The 18,866-nt window shown below is 51.0% G+C and overlaps 1 protein-coding gene across 1 annotated transcript in view; it reads left to right on the forward strand.

The window, feature by feature from the left end:
• Window positions 1-526: 526 nt before the first annotated feature.
• LOC144488133 (palmitoyltransferase ZDHHC5-like) overlaps window positions 527-18,866 on the forward strand; it is a gene marked incomplete at its 3' end in the record, with an annotated part of 73,755 nt that continues 55,415 nt past the window's right edge. Inside the window, exons 1-3 of the mRNA XM_078206158.1 lie at window positions 527-653; window positions 3,186-3,751; window positions 3,810-5,053. Coding sequence (XP_078062284.1) covers window positions 4,950-5,053 — 104 coding nt within the window. The remainder of the gene's footprint in view (window positions 654-3,185; window positions 3,752-3,809; window positions 5,054-18,866) is intronic.

The raw sequence follows: 18,866 nt of genomic DNA on the forward strand, positions 1-18,866 counted from the left end.
GTCCATCACAAAATGTTGGGGGCGGGGCACGGAAAGTGGGCACTCCCATTGGCTAATGACAGTGTCCATCACGAGACATGGGGCGGGGAATGGATAGCTGGCACTCCCATTGGTTAATGCCAGTGTCCATCACGAGACATGGGGCGGGGAATGGATAGCGGGCACTCCCATTGGTTAATGCCAGTGTCCATCACGAGACATTGGGCGGGGATTTGGATAGCGGGCGCCCCCATTGGTTATTGTCCATAGGCGTCACTGGTACCGGGGCTGGAGTGGCGGACGTCTACCGCACATCCCTATTGGTTCGCCCCGCTTGCCCATCACGGGGTGGCGGGGGGGGGGGGGGGGGCGGGGAAAGGGTGACAGCCACTATGCCCATTGGCCTTCCCTGCTGTCCATCACCCTGACGTACGGGGATCACCGCGCGCCGCTATTGGTGAAACCCGCTGTCCATCCAACCCGTAGCCCCCCCCCCCGAACCGACCAATGATGTGACGGCCCCCTCCCACTACCTCATCCGCCGGCACCCGCCCCCTTCCGCGGGTAAATAGTGAATGGTGGAGGGGGAGGGGAGTGGGGGAAGGGCAGCGCGAGCCGGAGCAGCCAGCAAGCAGCAAGCAGCCAGCGCGAGCCGGAGGGCGGGCGTTGCCCAGGTAACCGCGGACCCCCCAACGTTCCATCCTTCCCAATTTGAACCCCCAACCGTCTCCAACCGCCGCCCCGGCTTCCCGCCCTTTCCGCCGCGCCATTGTGACATGGAAAAAAAAGGCCAAATTCCACCCTTTTTCCGCTTTAAAAGCCCAATCCATGAGGTAAAGGAGGTGGGGAAGTTGACGAGGAACCCCCTCCCCGGCTGCTGGCTCACACCTGCCCCGATCTGGCTGGGTATCTTTGACCCAAAACACCCCCCCCCCCCCCCCTCAGCCCAGTTGACACGAAAATAAGGCTCTAATTTCATTTAAAACCCCTCCCATGAGGGAGAAACGTCGAGTTTGTGGTTGTGGAGGAGGAGGGGGAGGAGATGGAAGTGTTTCTGGAGCCTCTGGTGTGTCTCCACTTGACCACTTTCAGGCTCGGCCTGAGGCCTAGTATTGCCCCCCCCCCCCCCCCCTCTTTAATGTGACTCTTGCATCTAAAATCCTCACTCAATGGGGAAGAACGGATGTTTTCCTGCCCCTCGCCATCTCCTTTTGAGACAAAATGCCCCCCCCTCACCTCCATCTCTATTTTTTAAGCTCTCCCCAAACACTTCGCTTGGCGTCAAACTTGACGTCGCCTTCCCTTCAAATCTTTTATTTCCTACCACCCCCCCTGACAAAAATACGGGGGGAAAAAGAGATGGGAGCGAAGCCAGCCGCCGGATCTCACGCCAAGTTGACGTCTCGGGGCATGGAAAGATCCCGATTTCTTAACCCACTTCTCTTGACGAAAATCTGCGCAGAGATTCTCGATCGCCAACTGATGATAATCCTCTTTTTCCTCCCTCGTTTCTTTATTATACATCGATTTGGGGGCGGGGAGCGAAAGAAAGACCCGGAAGCTTGTCGAAGCCGGGAGCGGCGTGACGGACCTTTGCCCGTTGGTGGGGACGGAAGAAAGATCCGCATTTCTTTAATTTTCCTTATTTTCAGGAATAGGTGCAGAGATTCTTGATCGCGAGCTGTTAATCCTTCCACAACCCCCCCCCCCCCGCCCAATCTCTTTATTATACATCGACAGGGGGGGAGCGAAAGAAAGACCCGGAAGCTTGTCGAAGCCAGGATCGGCAAGGCCGATCTTTGCCTGTTGGTGGGAAAGATAGGAAGATCCGAATTTCTTAATTTTCTTCGTCATTTCCAAGAAAATCAGCGCAGAGGTTCTCGATCACGACCTGTTAACAATCATTCCCCCTCTCTCTATCTGTTCACGGGAGCGAAAGAAAGACCCGGAAGCTTGTCGAAGCCGAGACCTGTGTGATGGATCTTTGCTCGCCGGGGGGATTTCTTCATTTTTCTTCTTTATTTTGAAGAATTCTTGATTGTGCGCCATTAATAATCCCTTTTCCTCTCTCTCTAATAGAACGATAGGGGAATGAAAGATCCAGATTTTAAAACATTTTCTTCTTTATTTTCAGGAATAAGTTCATAGATTCTCGATTGCAAACCGTTAATAATCATTTCTTCCCCCTCTCTCTCTTATTCATCAACGGGGAAGCAAGGGAAGGATCAGGATTTCTTTTTAGTTTTTATTCAAGAAAGAATTGACATGGATACCCTCGCTTGCACAACATTACTGATCATTTTCCCCCCCTCTCTTTGATTCGATTTATTATTGTCACGTATTGGGTTACAGTGAAAAGTATTCTTTCTTGCGCACTATACAGACAAAGCATACTATTCATAGAGTACATAGGGGAGAAGGAAAAGGATTTGATTTATTATTGTCACGTGTGTTGGGATACAGTGAAAAGTATTGTTTCTTGCGCGCTATACAGACAAAGCATACCATTCATAGAGGGAGAAGGAGAGGGTGCAGAATGTAATGTTACAGACACAGCTAGGGTGTAGAGAAAGATCAACTTAATGCGAGGTAGGTCCATTCAAAAGTCTGACAGCAGCAGGGAAGAAGCTGTTCTTGAGTCGGTCGGTACATGTCCTCAGACTTTTGTATCTTTTTCCCGACGGAAGAAGGTGGAAGAGAGAATGTCCGGGGTGTGTGGGGTCCTTGATTATGCTGGCTGCTTTTCCCGAGGCAGCGGGAAGTGTAGACAGAGTCAATGGATGGGAGGCTGGTTTGCGTGATGGGACTGGGCTACATTCACGACCCTTTGTAGTTCCTGTATGTTGACGGGAGTGAAAGAAAGATCCGGAAGCTTGTCGAAGCGGGGACCGGCACGACGGACCTTTGCTCGCTGCCTTTTCCGTCTCTTATTTTGCTCCAGGATATTCTGAATTTTTTTTTAAAAAGGCATCGCTGGGCGAAAAGGGACAAGAGCTTCGCCCAAAGCGTTTAAAGATGTACAGAAATTTTGATGCTTTTTCTAAGGAAGGAAAAGTTCCCGACAGGAGTGTTTTTCCAGTTTTTCTTGGTTCCCAGCCGACAGGGAGGATTTGAGGAGTTGTGGGGGTGGGGGAATGCTTTCTATTTAATTTCCCTTCTCACCCACTCGAAATAACCCTGGTTCTTCTTTTTGGCACCGTGAGCAGGGAGAAGAGAAAGGAGGGGAGTGGTTGGACCTCTCCGCAGATGAATGGCCTCTCCGGCAGGATGGACGGGATTTAATGACTTCCGACGCTGCCGGTTCCGTCAGCGGGCCTGACTGCTGACTCACGAGACGAACGGTTCGCGCCGCGACCCCGGAACTGGGACTCATCCGAGAGGGAAGAGTCTTTCCGTCTCTTCCTGCTTTCCTTCTGAACTTCGCTCGCACAGCTGGCCGCTTTTTTTGTGGGATTCGCGGCATCTCTTTGGCTATTCGGGAAGCACAGTTTTTTTTTTCTGCTGTTGGGATCTAATTTGGCCCCGTAGAAATCGCCTTCAACGAGAGACAGAGAGAAGCCTTTGGAACAGTTTGGAATTTCCTTGGAAATCAAGTGGGAATATCCAGTCGGAGCGGAGGAATTGGGAGAGGATTTCCGCCCTCGACGCGTGCTCACGTCCACTTCTTGGTGTTTTATAGTATCCAATAAGCAATGGCCGCTGGATCTTGAGCTACTGTGGTCAATTTCACCACCCATCCCCGCCCGGGAAGCGCACAGTTCGGCCTCTTGCAGTGTCTCCCGCCGCTGGATTCGCCTCCGAAGGAAGGAGCTGGCTTCCGCGTGCTTCAGGAACGGCCGAAGCGAGAAATCGGGAAGAGAGAGAGAGAGGTGTTCGGCGCTTGGGAATCGGATTCGCCCCTCCCCAGACGCCGGCGTTCCGAAGGAGACTGGAGCGGGGATCGAATCAGCAGAGGGGGAATTTGTAAAACAATGATGGGAAAGAGCTGAAAAGATTCCACTGGCCTGTTTCGGAGTCGGGATTTGACGTCTTGTTGGACACGAGGCCGTTGCTGTCCTCTCCGCCCTCCCGATTGGAGTAGAGCCCGATCCCAGAACTGTACCTCGATTGTGGATTTAACTGTGCTATTCCCCCCTTCTCTCCCCTCCCTCCCTCCCTCCCTCCCTCTGATCGCCAGCTTGCTTGCCTGAGTTCCAGTGTTGTTTTTTTAAAAATTCCCTGCCCAATACCCCCTCCCTTTCCCCCGCACCCCTCCCCGCCATCTTGAAAACCAGTCTCAGCCACTGACGTGAATTTGCACTTTTTTTCCCGTACAAGACCTTTTCCTCGTTTTCCCCCCCCCCCAACGAGGCCCAGACTCCAGACCCCTCCTCCGACCCGGAAGCGACACCCAAATTTACCGCCCCGGCTGCGGGAAACATCGGGGGGGGGAGGGGGGAGGTTGAGGTAGACTGAACCGTAAGTTGTCTCACTCCCTGTCCCAAATCCCACTTGACACTTTTTAAAGTGCTGATCCTGGTGGGAAGTGGGTATCTATAAGCCCCTAAACCCCCTCCCCCACCTCATCTCGAACCAGGTCCTCCCATCAGCCACGTTCCAGCACTTCCCAAATTTCCGAAGATCCATTCCCCCCCCCCCCCCCCCCGCCATAACTCATCCGTTCCGTGACTCGGTCCCACTCTGCTCTGCCTTGCCCCCTTCCAAAGAAGCGCCCATTCGTCACGCAGCGTCAGCTGGCATCAGGGCTCGATCACCTCGACTCTCTTCCCTCCCCCCACCCACCCCCTCCTTTCCTCGCTCTCCCTCTCTTTGACCATCCCTGCCTCCCTCCCTCCTTCCCGAATCCTCCCACCCCAATGCTGGAACAGACAGGTCAGGATCTGGGTCAGTGATCCTCGATTCCCTCCCCCGCACCCCTCCGCACGATTACCCCGGGCTATGCTGCTGAGCCGGGCCGTGGAGCGACCAATATGCCATTGGGAACCGACAGGAAGTTCAAACCCAGCAAGTACATCCCGGTGTCGGCAGCTGCCACCTTCCTCGTGGGCTCCACCTCACTGTTCTTCGTCTTCCCGTGAGTATCTGCAGTCCGGGGCGTGGCCGTGGAGGCTGGCAGGGGTGGGGTGGAGGGGGTGGGCCTCCCTTCCTCTCCCCCTCTTTCCCCCCCCTCTCTCCCTCCTTCCTGATCCCATTCCTGCCGCAGAGCCTGGGCCTTTCTCTGGTTTGCGGGGTATCCGTGACCGTGTTTGTGGTGACCTGGTCTTAATGAATTCTTTGTCCTCATATCTACGTAACCTCTCCGCTCACGCACAGGACCGAAAGTAAAGGGGCAACCACTGCGACTTGCTTTTATTTACACAGCAGCTGATCACGCAGCGATACAGACCCCACTCTTTCCCCCCACTAGAACATGCAAACCACCCAAACCTGGACCCAAAATGTGGGACAATGGCAATCTACAACTCAGTCAAAGAGGGAGGTTTAAGGAGCTTGTAAAAGGAGGAGCAGTGAGAGAGAGGTACAGGGAGGGGATTTCCAGAACTTAGGGGCCTTTCCAGGCAGCTGAAGGCACGGCCTCCAATGGCGGAGGGGTGGGAATTGGGGGATGCTCTTAGAGGCCGGAATTGGAGGAGCGTAGAGATCTGAGGGCTGGAGGAGGTTACAGAGATAGGGAGGGGTGTAGGGGCTGGAGGAGGTTACAGAGATAGGGAGGGGTGTAGGGGCTGGAGGAGGTTACAGAGATAGGGAGGGGTGTAGGGGCTGGAGGAGGTTACAGAGATAGGGAGGGGTGTAGGGGCTGGAGGAGGTTACAGGGATAGGGAGGGGTGTAGGGGCTGGAGGAGGTTACAGAGATAGGGAGGGGGTGTAGGGGCTGGAGGAGGTTACAGAGATAGGTAGGGTTGTCGCGGCTGGAGAAGGTTACAGAGATAGGGAGGGTTGTAGGGGCTGGAGGAGGTTACAGAGATAGGGAGGGGTTGTAGGGGCTGGAGGAGGTTACAGAGATAGGTAGGGTTGTCGCGGCTGGAAAAGGTTACAGAGATAGGGAGGGTTGTAGGGGCTGGAGGAGGTTACAGAGATAGGGAGGGGGTGTAGGGGGCTGGAGGAGGTTACAGAGATAGGGGGGGTGTAGGGGCTGGAGGAGGTTACAGAGATAGGGAGGGGGTGTAGGGGGCTGGAGGAGGTTACAGAGATAGGGTTGTCGCGGCTGGAGGAGGTTACAGCGATAGGGAGGGGTGTACGGGCTGGAGAAGGTTGCAGCGATAGGGAGGGTTGTCGGGGCTGGAGGAGGTTACTGAGATAGGGAGGGGTGTAGGGGCTGGAGGAGGTTACAGAGATAGGAAGGGGTGTAGGGGCTGGAGAAGGTTGCAGAGATAGGGAGGGGTGTAGGGGCTGGAGGAGGTTACAGAGATAGGGAGGGGTGTGGGGGCTTGAGGGGGTATCAGAGATGGGGACGGGTTTAGGAGGTGTTGAGGTGTTGTCAGGGGGAAGGGAGGGGACATTATGAGGGCAGGAAGCGAGCGTTTTGAAAGCTGACACTTCCAATTTAAAATGCTTCATTCTGATTTGGTAACTTTCAAAGTCCCTCTCTCTGCTGGGGGAAGGTTCAGTGTGTTGGTTGCAATTGGAAACACAACAGGGTTATAATAATGGAAGGATTCTGTTGCTTGCAGATAATTAGTTGGATGGAGAATGTTTGGCTTAGACTGGAAAGTTTGCTGAGGTGCAATTTGAGTATTGACAAGTTCGAGCTTGTTGGGCATGTTACCATTTTAACCAGTGTCAGCATCAATCACTCCCAGGCCAGGTACAGCCCCCGCGGGGTTAGATACAGAGTAAAGCTCCCTCTACACTGTCCCCATCAAACACTCCCAGGACAGGTACAGCACGGGGTTAGATACAGAGTAAAGCTCCCTCTACACTGTCCCCATCAAACACTCCCAGGACAGGTACAGCACGGGGTTAGATACAGAGTAAAGCTCCCTCTACACTGTCCCCCATCAAACACTCCCAGGACAGGTACAGCACGGGGTTAGATACAGAGTAAAGCTCCCTCTACACTGTCCCCATCAAACACTCCCAGGACAGGAACAGCACGGGGTTAGATACAGAGTAAAGCTCCCTCTACACTGTCCCTATCAAACACTCCCAGGACAGGTACAGCACGGGGTTAGATACAGAGTAAAGCTCCCTCTACACTGTCCCCCATCAAACACTCCCAGGACAGGTACAGCACGGGGTTAGATACAGAGTAAAGCTCCCTCTACACTGTCCCCATCAAACACTCCCAGGACAGGTACAGCACGGGGTTAGATACAGAGTAAAGCTCCCTCTACACTGTCCCCATCAAACACTCCCAGGACAGGTACAGCACGGGGTTAGATACAGAGTAAAGCTCCCTCTATGTGGTGTGAACCCGTCCAAAGGAATGAAAGGTGTATTTTAATTCCCTCAGGATTTGCTTCCAGGCCCCAGATCACTCGTTCTTTCCTCCTTGTGACCTCCAGCCTGGGCTGGGATTGAACTTGGTGCTTGGGTGATTTATCAGCAAAAATCCTGTGGCGAGGATTGGTCGCCTTGCCCGTGTGGGACTGTCAGTCCCCCCCCTGGCTAAGGGAGGGTCACAGTCTTGGCTTGCAGGTTTCAGAGATGAGGAGAGATGTCTTCACTCAGGGGCTTGTGAATCTTTGGAATTCTCCACCCAGAGAGCTGTGGCCACTCAGTTGCTGAGAATATTCGAGAGGGCGAGATTCTTTGGTCGCGGGGAATTGGGGGATATGGGGAGCGAGTGGTTGTATCCGTCATGATGCTGTTGAGTGCCGGCACAGGCAGGAGGGGCTGAATGGCCTCCCCCCCTGTTATTGACATTGTTGTGAGCAGGCAGAGCGGGAGGTGTCTGAGTGACAGTAAGAAGTTTAACAACACCAGGTTAAAGTCCAACAGGAGTGACAGGCCAGCAGCTGCTGCCACGCTGGAGTGGGAATGTTGACCTTCTCCTGTTCAGCCTGTGACAGATCGTCTTTCCCGTGCTGCCGTGTATCGCGCTGGTCCAAAGTCCCTCCCGGGAGGGAGGGATGGCCTTCAGGTTCTATAAATAATCCGTGCTGCCACTCCCTTCACAACCTGATGGAAGCAGTTCTCAGCAGCACAGACCCGACAGCTCCGGAGCCCCGGCCTGTGCTGAGCCAGCTGAGCTCATCCCAGGCTGGGGGAGGGAGTCTGCTTCGGTGCTGCAGGTCTTTTATAAATAATGTTTTTCCTGGGGTTTGGGAGGGGCTGACACAATCTGATTCATAACCCAGCCCTTGGGGGTGGGAGGAGTGCTGGGACACAGATTCCTGTCTTCTACTTGGTGCAGCCTGGCCACTGCGGATCACAGTGTCTCGGGCGTCACCCTGGGGAGAGGGGCCCTCGGAGCCGTAAAGAGCTGAGTGCTTAGATGGGGAGGGGGCAGGAAGCTTTGGAGATGAGGCTGGATCAGACAGTCGGGGGCGGGGGGAGAAGACAAAGCTGGGCGGAGCGGGTGGGGTTTGGGATGATGTCACCGAAGATCCTAAACGATTGAGGCAATTATATTTGAATGCGAGTCCCAGGTTCCATACCCGGAGAGGACAGTCTGGAGCTGGGTGAGAGCGAGATGCTTTCACAGCCCGAGGAGCTCCCAGAGTGTTCACAGCCAGTGCGTTTCTGAAAGTGTCGTCCCTCTTCAGAGATGGCTAAATGTTGGGCACATCAAGATCCCATAAAGCAGTGTGGTCAATGACAGGCTTGTGATGGGGGGTGGATATTGGGCCCCAGGATACTGCGGTGGCCATGCTTCCCACTCTGCTCATTCATTAGTATCTGAGTGAGTCGGCATGCTGACTTCACACCTGGAAGGTGACGCCTCTGCTGCACCCCCTTGGTGTGGCCCCCATGGCGCCAGTGGTCTCTGGGTGAGAGACTTAACCAGTCTCTGGTTAACGTGCAGGTTCAGTCGGCAGTTAGGAAGGCAAATGCAATGTTAGCATTCATGTTGAGAGGGTGAGAATACAAGAGCAGGGATGTACTTCTGAGGCTGTATAAGGCTCTGGTCAGACCCCATTTGGAGCATTGTGAGCAGTTTTGGGCCCCGTATCTAAGGAAGGATGTGCCGGCCTTGGAAAGGGTCCAGAGGAGGTTCACAAGAATGAACCCTGGAATGAAGAGCTTGTCGTGTGAGGAACAGTTGAGGACTCTGGGTCTGTACTCGATGGAGTTTAGAAGGATGAGGGAGAATCTTATTGAAACTTACAGGATACTGCGAGGCCTGGATAGAGTGGACGTGGAGAGGATGTTTCCACTAGTGGGAAAAACTAGAACCAGAGGCACAACCTCAGGCTAAAGGGACGATCCTTTAAAACAGAGATGAGGAGGAATTCCTTCAGACAGAGAGTGGTGAATCTGTGGAACTCTTTGTCACAGAGGAGGCCGGGTTATTGAGTGTCTTTAAGACAGAGATAGACAGGTTCTTGATTAATAAGGGGATCAGGGGTTATGGGGAAAAGGCAGGAGAATGGGGAAGAGAAAAATATCAGCCATGATTGAATGGCGGAGCAGACTCGATGGGCCGAGTGGCCTCATTCTGCTCCTGCCTTCTGGGTGCTGCCCCTCCAGTAGTGTTGGTGACCTCTCCAAAATGCTCAGTGATTAGTGTGTGAAAAGCTTTCTGAGCGGTTTTGTAGGGTGTGATATTCTCCATATAGCTGGGCAGGTAAGACCGGGCCCGGCCGTGTTGACTAGTCCTGTTTGTGTAAAGCGGGGAGAATTGTGAATGAAACAGGGCTGGTGTTGGGTGCACTGGGAAAACCGGTGACGATTAGTGACAACCGGGGCTCAGTGTGGTGATGTTATCGTGGGTGGGTGCATTTTTACAGGATTACTTGGAATTTCAAGCCCACAAACAGGCCATTCAGCCCCTCCGCTCCGCACCACTGCTTTTGCTCCACAACCAGTCTCCTCCCTCCCCTTTGTAATATTTATTAATGATCTGGATGAGGGTATAGTTGGGTGGATTAGCAAATTTGCTGATGACACCAAAGTCGGTGGTGTGGTAGACAGTGAGGAAGGGTGTCGTAGTTTGCAGGAAGACTTAGACAGGTTGCAAAGTTGGGCCGAGAGGTGGCGGATGGAGTTTAATGCGGAGAAGTGTGAGGTAATTCACTTTGGTAGGAATAACAGATGTGTTGAGGAGAGGGCTAACGGGAGGACTTTGAATAGTGTGGAGGAGCAGAGGGATCTAGGTGTATGTGTGCATAGATCCCTGAAAGTTGGGAATCAAGTAGATAAGGTTGTTAAGAAGGCATATGGTGTCTTGGCGTTTATTGGTAGGGGGATTGAATTTAGGAGTCGTAGCGTTATGTTGCAACTGTACACAACTCTGGTGCGGCCGCACTTGGAGTACTGTGTGCAGTTCTGGTCCCCACATTACAGGAAGGATGTGGAGGCTTTGGAGAGGGTGCAGAGGAGGTTTACCAGGATGTTGCCTGGTATGGAGGGGAGATCCTATGAGGAGAGGCTGAGGGATTTGGGATTGTTTTCGCTGGAAAGGCGGCGGCTAAGAGGGGATCTTATTGAAACATATAAGATGATTAGAGGTTTAGATAGGGTGGATAGTGATAGCCTTTTTCCTCTGATGGAGAAATCCAGCACGAGGGGGCATGGCTTTAAATTGAGGGGGGGTAGTTATAGAACCGATGTCAGGGGTAGGTTCTTTACCCAGAGGGTGGTGAGGGATTGGAATGCCCTGCCAGCATCAGTAGTAAATGCGCCTAGTTTGGGGGCGTTTAAGAGATCCGTTGATAGGTTCATGGACGAAAAGAAATTGGTTTAGGTTGGAGGGTCACAGTTTTTTTTTTTAACTGGTCGGTGCAACATCGTGGGCCGAAGGGCCTGTTCTGCGCTGTAATGTTCTATGTTCTATGTTCCCCCGTCCACCTATTCATTCCTCCCTCGACTGTTTGTCCAGCATCCTCCTCCAGCACATGGACACGGTTCACCTCAGTCACTGCCTGTGACTGAAAGTGTTGTCCCTCTTCGGAGATGGCGAAATGTTGGGCACAGCAAGTTCCCACAAGCAGTGTGGTCGATAACGGGCTTGTGATGTGGGATGGATAATGGGCCCCAGGAGGCCATGCTTCCCACTCTGCTCATTGGTATCTGAATGGGTCGGCATTCTGACTTCACCCCTGGAAGGTGACGCCTCTCTCACACTCACCCCTCCCTGGGTGAAGAGGTTTCTCCTGAATTCCCGATTTTAGATTTATTAGAGGCCGTCTTGTACTGAAGGCTCCCCCCTCCCTCCCCACACCCCGAGTTCTGATCTCGCCCACAAGTGGAAACATCTTCTCTCGGTCTCCCCTATCGATACCGTTTCATCATCTTGAAGACCTGGATCAGGTCAGGCCCTTGGTGCTCTGATTTCCAGAGTAAAAGGACCCCAGCCTGTTCAGTGATAATCTCTCCTGTCTGGCATCATTGTGAACCTGTTTTGGAGTATTGACTGTGCCATGTCTGCTCCTTTATCACATGGAGACGAGCTGTGCACAGTAAGCATGCGGAAGAGACTGTATTGTGAGCAAGCGTATTGTCCCTTCCAGCTGACAGTCCTGCCAACACTGTCACCTGAGGTATGGCAGTCCGCTGTAATTGTATCCCCAGATTCTGTGTCTGCGATAGGGAAGGAAGCGCGTTTCTTTTCAGTGTTTTTGCCATTAAAGCTATACTGTTGTTTTGTACTCGTCAAATAAGGAGCCTTATTCCCAAAGGATATTAAAGGTTTCCATTGCGCACTGTGTCAGCATAGAGCACAGCCTTGTAAAGCACGGGTTAGATACAGAGTAAAGCTCCCTCTACACTGTCCCCATCAAACACTCCCAGGACAGGGACAGCACGGGGTTAGATGCAGAGTAAAGCTCCCTCTACACTGTCCCCCATCAAACATTCCCAGGACAGGTACAGCACGGGGTTAGATACAGGGTAAAGCTCCCTCTACACTGTCCCCATCAAACACTCCCGGGACAGGTACAGCACGGGGTTAGATACAGAGTAAAGCTCCCTCTACACTGTCCCCATCAAACACTCCCAGGACAGGTACAGCACGGGGTTAGATACAGACTAAATCTCCCTCTACACTGTCCCCATCAAACACTCCCAGGACAGGTAGAGCATGGGGTTAGATACAGAGTAAAGCTCCCTCTACACTGTCCCCATCAAACACTCCCAGGACAGGGACAGCACGGTGTTAGATACAGAGTAAAGCTCCCTCTACACTGTCCCCATCAAACACTCCCAGGACAGGTACAGCACGGGGTTAGATACAGAGTAGAAACGTAGAAAAACTACAGCACAATACAGGCCCTTCAGCCCACAAAGTTGTGCTGAACATGTCCCTACCTTAGCGATTACTAGGCTTACCTATAACCCTCTATCTTACTACGTTCCATGTACTTATCTAAAAGTCTCTTAAAAGACCCTATCGAATCCGCCTCCACCACCATTGCCAGCACCCCATTCCACGCACCCACCACCCTCTGAGTGAAAAACCTTACCCCTGACATCTCCTCTATAACCTACTCCCCAGCACCTTAAACCTGTGTCCTCTTGTGGCAACCATTTCAGCCCTGGGAAAAAGCCTCTGACTATCCACTCGATCAATACCTCTCAACATCTTATACACCTCTATCAGGTCACCCCTCATCCTTCGTCTCTCCAAGGAGAAAAGGCCGAGCTCACTCAACCAATCCTCATAAGGCATGCTCCCCAACCCAGGCAACATCCTTGTAAATCTCCTCTGTACCCATTCTATGGCTTCCACATCCTTCCTGTAATGAGGCGACCAGAACTGAGCACAGTACTCCAAGTCTGGTCTGACCAGGGTCTTGTATAGCTGCAACATTATCTCCCGACTCCTAAACTCAATTCCTCGATTGATGAAGGCCAGCACACCATACGCCTTCTTACCCACAGCCTCAATCTGCACAGCTGCTTTGAGCGTCCTATGAACTCGGACCCCAAGATCCTTCTGATCTTCCACTCTGCCAAGAGTCCTACCATTAATATTATATTCCGCCATCCTATTTGACCTGCCAAAATGAACCACCTCACTCTACACTGTCCCCCATCAAACACTCCCAGGACAGGTACAGCACGGGGTTAGATACAGAGTAAAGCTCCCTCTACACTGTCCCCATCAAACACTCCCAGGACAGGTACAGCACGGGTTTGATACAGAGTAAAGCTCCCTCTACACTGTCGCCCATCAAACACTCCCAGGACAGGTACAGCCCGGGGTTAGATACAGAGTAAAGCTCCCTCTGCACTGTCCCCATCAAACACTCCCAGGACAGGTACAGCACGGGGTTAGATACAGAGTAACGCTCCCTCTACACTGTCCCCCATCAAACACTCCCAGGACAGGTACAGCACGGGGTTAGATACAGAGTAAAGCTCCCTCTACACTGTCGCCCATCAAACACTCCCAGGACAGGTACAGCATGGGGTTAGATACAGAGTAAAGCTCCCTCTACACTGTCCCCATCAAACACTCCCAGGACAGGTACAGCACGGGGGTTAGATACTGAGTAAAGCTCCCTCTCCACTGTCCCCATCAAACACCCCCAGGACAGATGCAGCACGGGGTTAGATACAGAGTAAAGCTCCCTCTACACTGTCCCCATCAAACACTCCCAGGACAGGTACAGCACAGGGTTAGATACAGAGTAAAGCTCCCTCTCCACTGTCCCCATCAAACACTCCCAGGACAGGTACTGCATGGGGTTAGATACAGAGTAAAGCTCCCTCTACACTGTCCCCATCAAACACACCCAGGACAGGTACAACACGGGGTTAGACAGTGTGACCCTGACAGTGTGTCCTGCCTCTATACCCGAGAGTCACCCAAGATTCCTGACTGCGAACACCAGGAATGGAAGCAGGAGTGACCTCCAGGCCATTCAGTACGAACGTGGCTGATCTCTGCCAGCCTCAACGTCTGTGCCGTTTCCCCTTAGCCCGCTATTCCTCGATCTATCAGATACTTACCCAGCTGCACTTTAATGATGCAGCATTTACCACCCTTTGCGGCAGAGAATTGCAGAGGTTCACCGCCCTATTTCTGCACACCTCAGTTTTAAATGAGTGGCCCTTTATCTTGTAGTTATGTCCCTTTGTTCAAGGCTAGTGAAAACATCTCACCATCTACCCTGTCAAGCCCTCTCAGGATCTTGTATGTTTGAATAAAGTCACCCCCTCACTCTTCTAAACTCCAAGGAATACAGAGCCAGACTATTTAGTCCCTCTTAATAAGACAGCCCTCTCCTCCCAGACTTAGCCTGGTGAATCTCCTTTGGACTGCCTCCAATGTTACTATATCCTTTTTTCAGTAAGTTGGACCAAAACTGTACGCAGTATTCCAGGTGAGGCCTCACCAACACCCTGCACAATCGCAATGAAACCTCCCTATTTTTAAACTTCAGCCCCTTTGCAATGAAGGCCAAAATGCTGTTTGCCTTCTTAACTACTGTTGGACCTGCCTAGCTTTCTGTGATTCATGCACTAGAACATCTAGATCCCTCTGTATTTCACTCAGCTGCAGTCTCTCTCTCCCCATTTAGATAATCTGCCTTTTGATTCCTCCTGCTAAAGTGCATGACCTCACACTTCCCCACATTAAACTCCGTTTGACAGGTTTTCACCCAGTCACACAATCTGGGGTGGCACATGGCACAGTGGTTAGCACTGCTGTCTCACGGTGCCAGGGACCCAGGTTCAATTCCTGCCTCGGGTCACTGTCTGTGTGGAGTCTGCACATCCTCCCCTGTGGGTTTCCTCCGGGTGCTCCGGTTTCCTCCCACAGTCCAAAGATGTGCGGGTTAGGTTGATTGGCCGTGCTAAGTTAACCCTAGTGTCAGGGGGATTAGTAAGGTAAGTATGAGGGGTTATGGGAATAGGGACTGGGTGGGATTGTGGTCGATGCAAACTCGATGGGCTGAATGGCCTCCTTCTGCACTGTAGGGATTCTATTCTATGATCTATCCCATTGCAGAATCACTATCTTCATCCCAACCTGCTCTTCCACGTAACTTTGTATCATCAGCAAATTTGCAAACCTTACATTCTGTTCTTCCTCCAGATCATGAATGTAAATAGTGAACGATTGCTGGCTGAGAACTGATCCCTGTGCAACTCCACTAGTTACATCTTTCCACTCTGTTATTCCAACTCTGTTTTCTATCTGACAGCCAGTTTTCAATCCATGCTAACACACTTCCTCCAATTCCTTGGGCTTTTACTTCATGTACCAGCCTCTTGTGCAACACCTTCTCAAATGCCTTTTGGAAATCTAAATACTCTGCATCTACAGGTTCCCCTCTATCTGCTCTCCCTGTGCATCCTCCAAAGATTTCGAGCAAATTTGTCAAACACGGTATACCTTTCATAAAACCATGTTGAATAGGTTTGATTGCATCCAGCTTTCCTAAATGATTAACTATTTCCTCTTTGATTATTGACTCCAGCGCCTTGCCAGTAATAGGTGTTAAACTAACTGGCCTATAGTTCCTTGTCTTTCTCCTCTACTGAATAAGGGCGTCACATTGGTTGTTTTCCAATCTTCTGGTATGCTCCTGGAATTTAGCGAGTTACGAAAAATTTCAACCAATGGGTTCACTAACTCTGCAGCCACTTCCATTAAAACCCGAGCGTGCAGTTCATCGAGTCCTGGCGACTTGTCCACCTTTAACGCCTTGAATTTCTCTGATACTCTATCCCTTGTGATTGGGATTATTGTAAATTCTCCCTTGGTATTTGAAATCAGCTCATCTGATATCTTAGAGATATTCGCAGTGTCTTCCACGCTGAAGACTGATGTAAAAAATGTATTTAGCATATCCGCCATTTCTTTGTTTCCTGTTATCAGTTCACTCACCTCATTCAGTAGAGGTTCCACATTTACCTTAGCCGCCCGCTTCCTATTTATATATCCACAGAAACTCTTATTGTCTGTTTTTATGCTGCACGCACGTTTTCTCAAATCCATTTTCTCCCTTTTTAAGTGGCACAGTGGTTAGCACTGCTGCCTCACAGAGGCAGGGACCCGGGTTCCATTCCCGGCTTGGGTCGCTGTCTGTGCGGAGTCTGCACGTTCTCCCCATGTCTGTGTTTCCTCCGGGTGCTCCAGTTTCCTCCCACGGTCTGAAAGACATGCTAGTTAGGTGCAAAATTCTCCCTCAGTGTAACCCGAACAGGAGTGTGGCGACTAGGGGACTTTCACAGTAACTTCATTGCGGTGTTAATGTAAGGCTACTTGTGACTAATAAATAAACTTAAAACTTTAACTTTTGCTGTTGGATCCTAAAAACGTCCCAGTCCCCTGGTCTGCCACTGGCCACTTTATCTATCCTGCTTTTTAATCTAACAATATCCTTGTCCTCCTGTGTTAACCATGGATTTTGCTTCTTCCTCGTGGAATCCCTCTTTTTGATTGGGATAAACTCCTGCTGAGCATTTTGGACCAGCTGGTTGAATATCTGCCACTGTGCATCTCCTGACCTGTATCTTAGCTTGTTTACCCAGTTCACCTGAGACAACTCCTCCCTCGTACCATTAGAATTGCCCTGATTTAAGTTGAAGGCACCAGTTATGGACCTATGGCGTTCATCCTCAAATTGTATCTTTATTAATTCCTGGGACATGGGTGTCGCTGGCTGGGCCAGCATTTATTGCCCATCCCTAGTTTCCTGAGGGCAGTTGAGAATCAACCACATTGCTGTGGCTCTGGAGTCACATGTAGGCCAGACCGGGTAAGGACGGCAGATTTCCTTCCCTAAAGGACATTAAAGAACCAGATGGGTTTTTCTGACAATCGACAATGGTTTGATGGTCATCAGTAGATTCTTAATTCCAGATTTTTTTATTGAATTCAAGTTCCACCATCTGCCGTGGCGGGATTCGAACTCGGGTCCCCAGAATGTTAGTTGAGTTTCTGGATTAATCGTCCAGCGATAATACTACTAGGTCATCGCTTCCCCTATGGAACTCTTATCATATTGTGGTCACTACCACCGAGGGGATCCTTAACCACAATGTGATAAATGTAAAAGGTCCCATGGCACAATCTCAAAGTTTTTGATTTATTATTGTCACATGTTGGCATACAGTGAAAAGTATTGTTTCTTGCATGCTATATGGACAAAGCATACCGTTCATAGAGTACATAGGACAGAAGGAAGGGAGAGAGTGCAGAATGTAGTGTTACAGTCATAGCTAGGGTGTAGAGAAAGATCATAATGCGAGGTCGGTCCATTCAAAAGTCTGACAGCAGCAGGGAAGAAGCTGTTCTTGAGTCGGTTGGTACGTGACCCCAGACTTTTGTACCTTTTTCCCGACGGAAGAAGGTGGAAGAGAGAATGTCCAAGGCCCTTAATTATGCTGGCTGCTTTGTCGAGGCAACGAGAAGTGTAGACGGACCCCATAAGTTCTGCCCAGTGTCCCGGTCAAAATTATAAGGCCATAAGATGTAGGAGCAGAATTAGGCCTTTCGGCCCATTGAATCTGCTCCGCCAAGACTGTGTTTCTCAACCCCATTCTCCCGTCCTTCCCCTTACCAATCAAGAACCTATCTATCTCTGTCTTAAAGACACTCAATGACCCGGCCTCGTCTGTGGCAATGAATTCCACAGATTCACCACTCTCTGGCTGAAGAAATTCCTCCTCATCTCGGTTCTAAAGGGTCGTCCCTTTACTCTGAGGCTGTGCCCTCCGATCCGAGTCTCCCCCACTAGTGGAAGCACCTTCTCCACGTCCACTCTATCCGGGCCTTTCAGTATCCTGTAACCCCCCCCCACTTCATCCTTCTAAACTCCATCGAGTACAGACCCAGAGTCCTCAAACGCTCCTCATACGTCAAGCTTTTCATTCCCAGGATTGATCTGGTGAACCTCCTCTGGACCCTCTCCCGGGCCGGCGCATCCTTCCTTAGATACGGGGCCCAGAATTGCTGACAATATTCCAAATGGGGTCTGACCGGAGTTTTGTAAAGCCTTATCCCACACTCAGCCACGCATGAACTGAGTGTTTTCACGTTGCTGTTTGTGGGCACTGACTCTGCCACATTCCTTACCTTGTGACAGTGACTACATTCAGAAGTACTTCATTGCAGGCGCAGCGTGTTTTGGGACCTGGTAATCATGAAAGTGCTGTCGAAATGCATGTCTTTTTAAAACGTTTGTTGCCCACTTTCACCTGTCGCTTGACCCCACACCCCTTCTAATATTTGAACTTCTCAAACTCTTTGGAATCACGAGCTTTCGGAGCGCTGTTCCCTCATATGGTGAGAGGGTTCACCTGATGAAGGAGCAGCGCTCTGAAAGCTCGTGATCCCAAATAAACCTGTTGGACTTTAACCTGGTGTTGTGAGACTTCTTACTGTGCCCACCCCAGTCCAACGCCGGCATCTCCACCTCATGAGCACCAGGCATGGGTGAGTTGTCTTGTGTGGAAAACTTGGAGAGGTTAGGTTTGTACCTGCTGGAGGTTAGGAGCGTAAAAGGTGACTTTATCAAAGCATACAAGATCCTGAGCGGTATTGACAGGGTGGATGTGGAGAGGATGTTTCTTTGATTTGATTTATTATTGTCGCGTGTATTGGAATAGTGAAAAGTATTTCTTGCGCGCTATACAGACAAAGCATACCGTTCATAGATTACATTGAGAGAAGGAAAGGAGAGGGTGCAGAATGTAGTGTTACAGTCATAGCTAGGGTGTAGAGAAAGATCAACTTAATGCGAGGTAGGTCCATTCAAAAGTCTGACAGCAGCAGGGAAGAAGCTGTTCTTGAGTCGGTCGGTCCGTGACCTCAGACTTTTGTATCT

This window comes from Mustelus asterias, unplaced genomic scaffold (assembly GCF_964213995.1).
Source record: "Mustelus asterias unplaced genomic scaffold, sMusAst1.hap1.1 HAP1_SCAFFOLD_1320, whole genome shotgun sequence".
Lineage (NCBI taxonomy): Eukaryota > Metazoa > Chordata > Chondrichthyes > Carcharhiniformes > Triakidae > Mustelus > Mustelus asterias.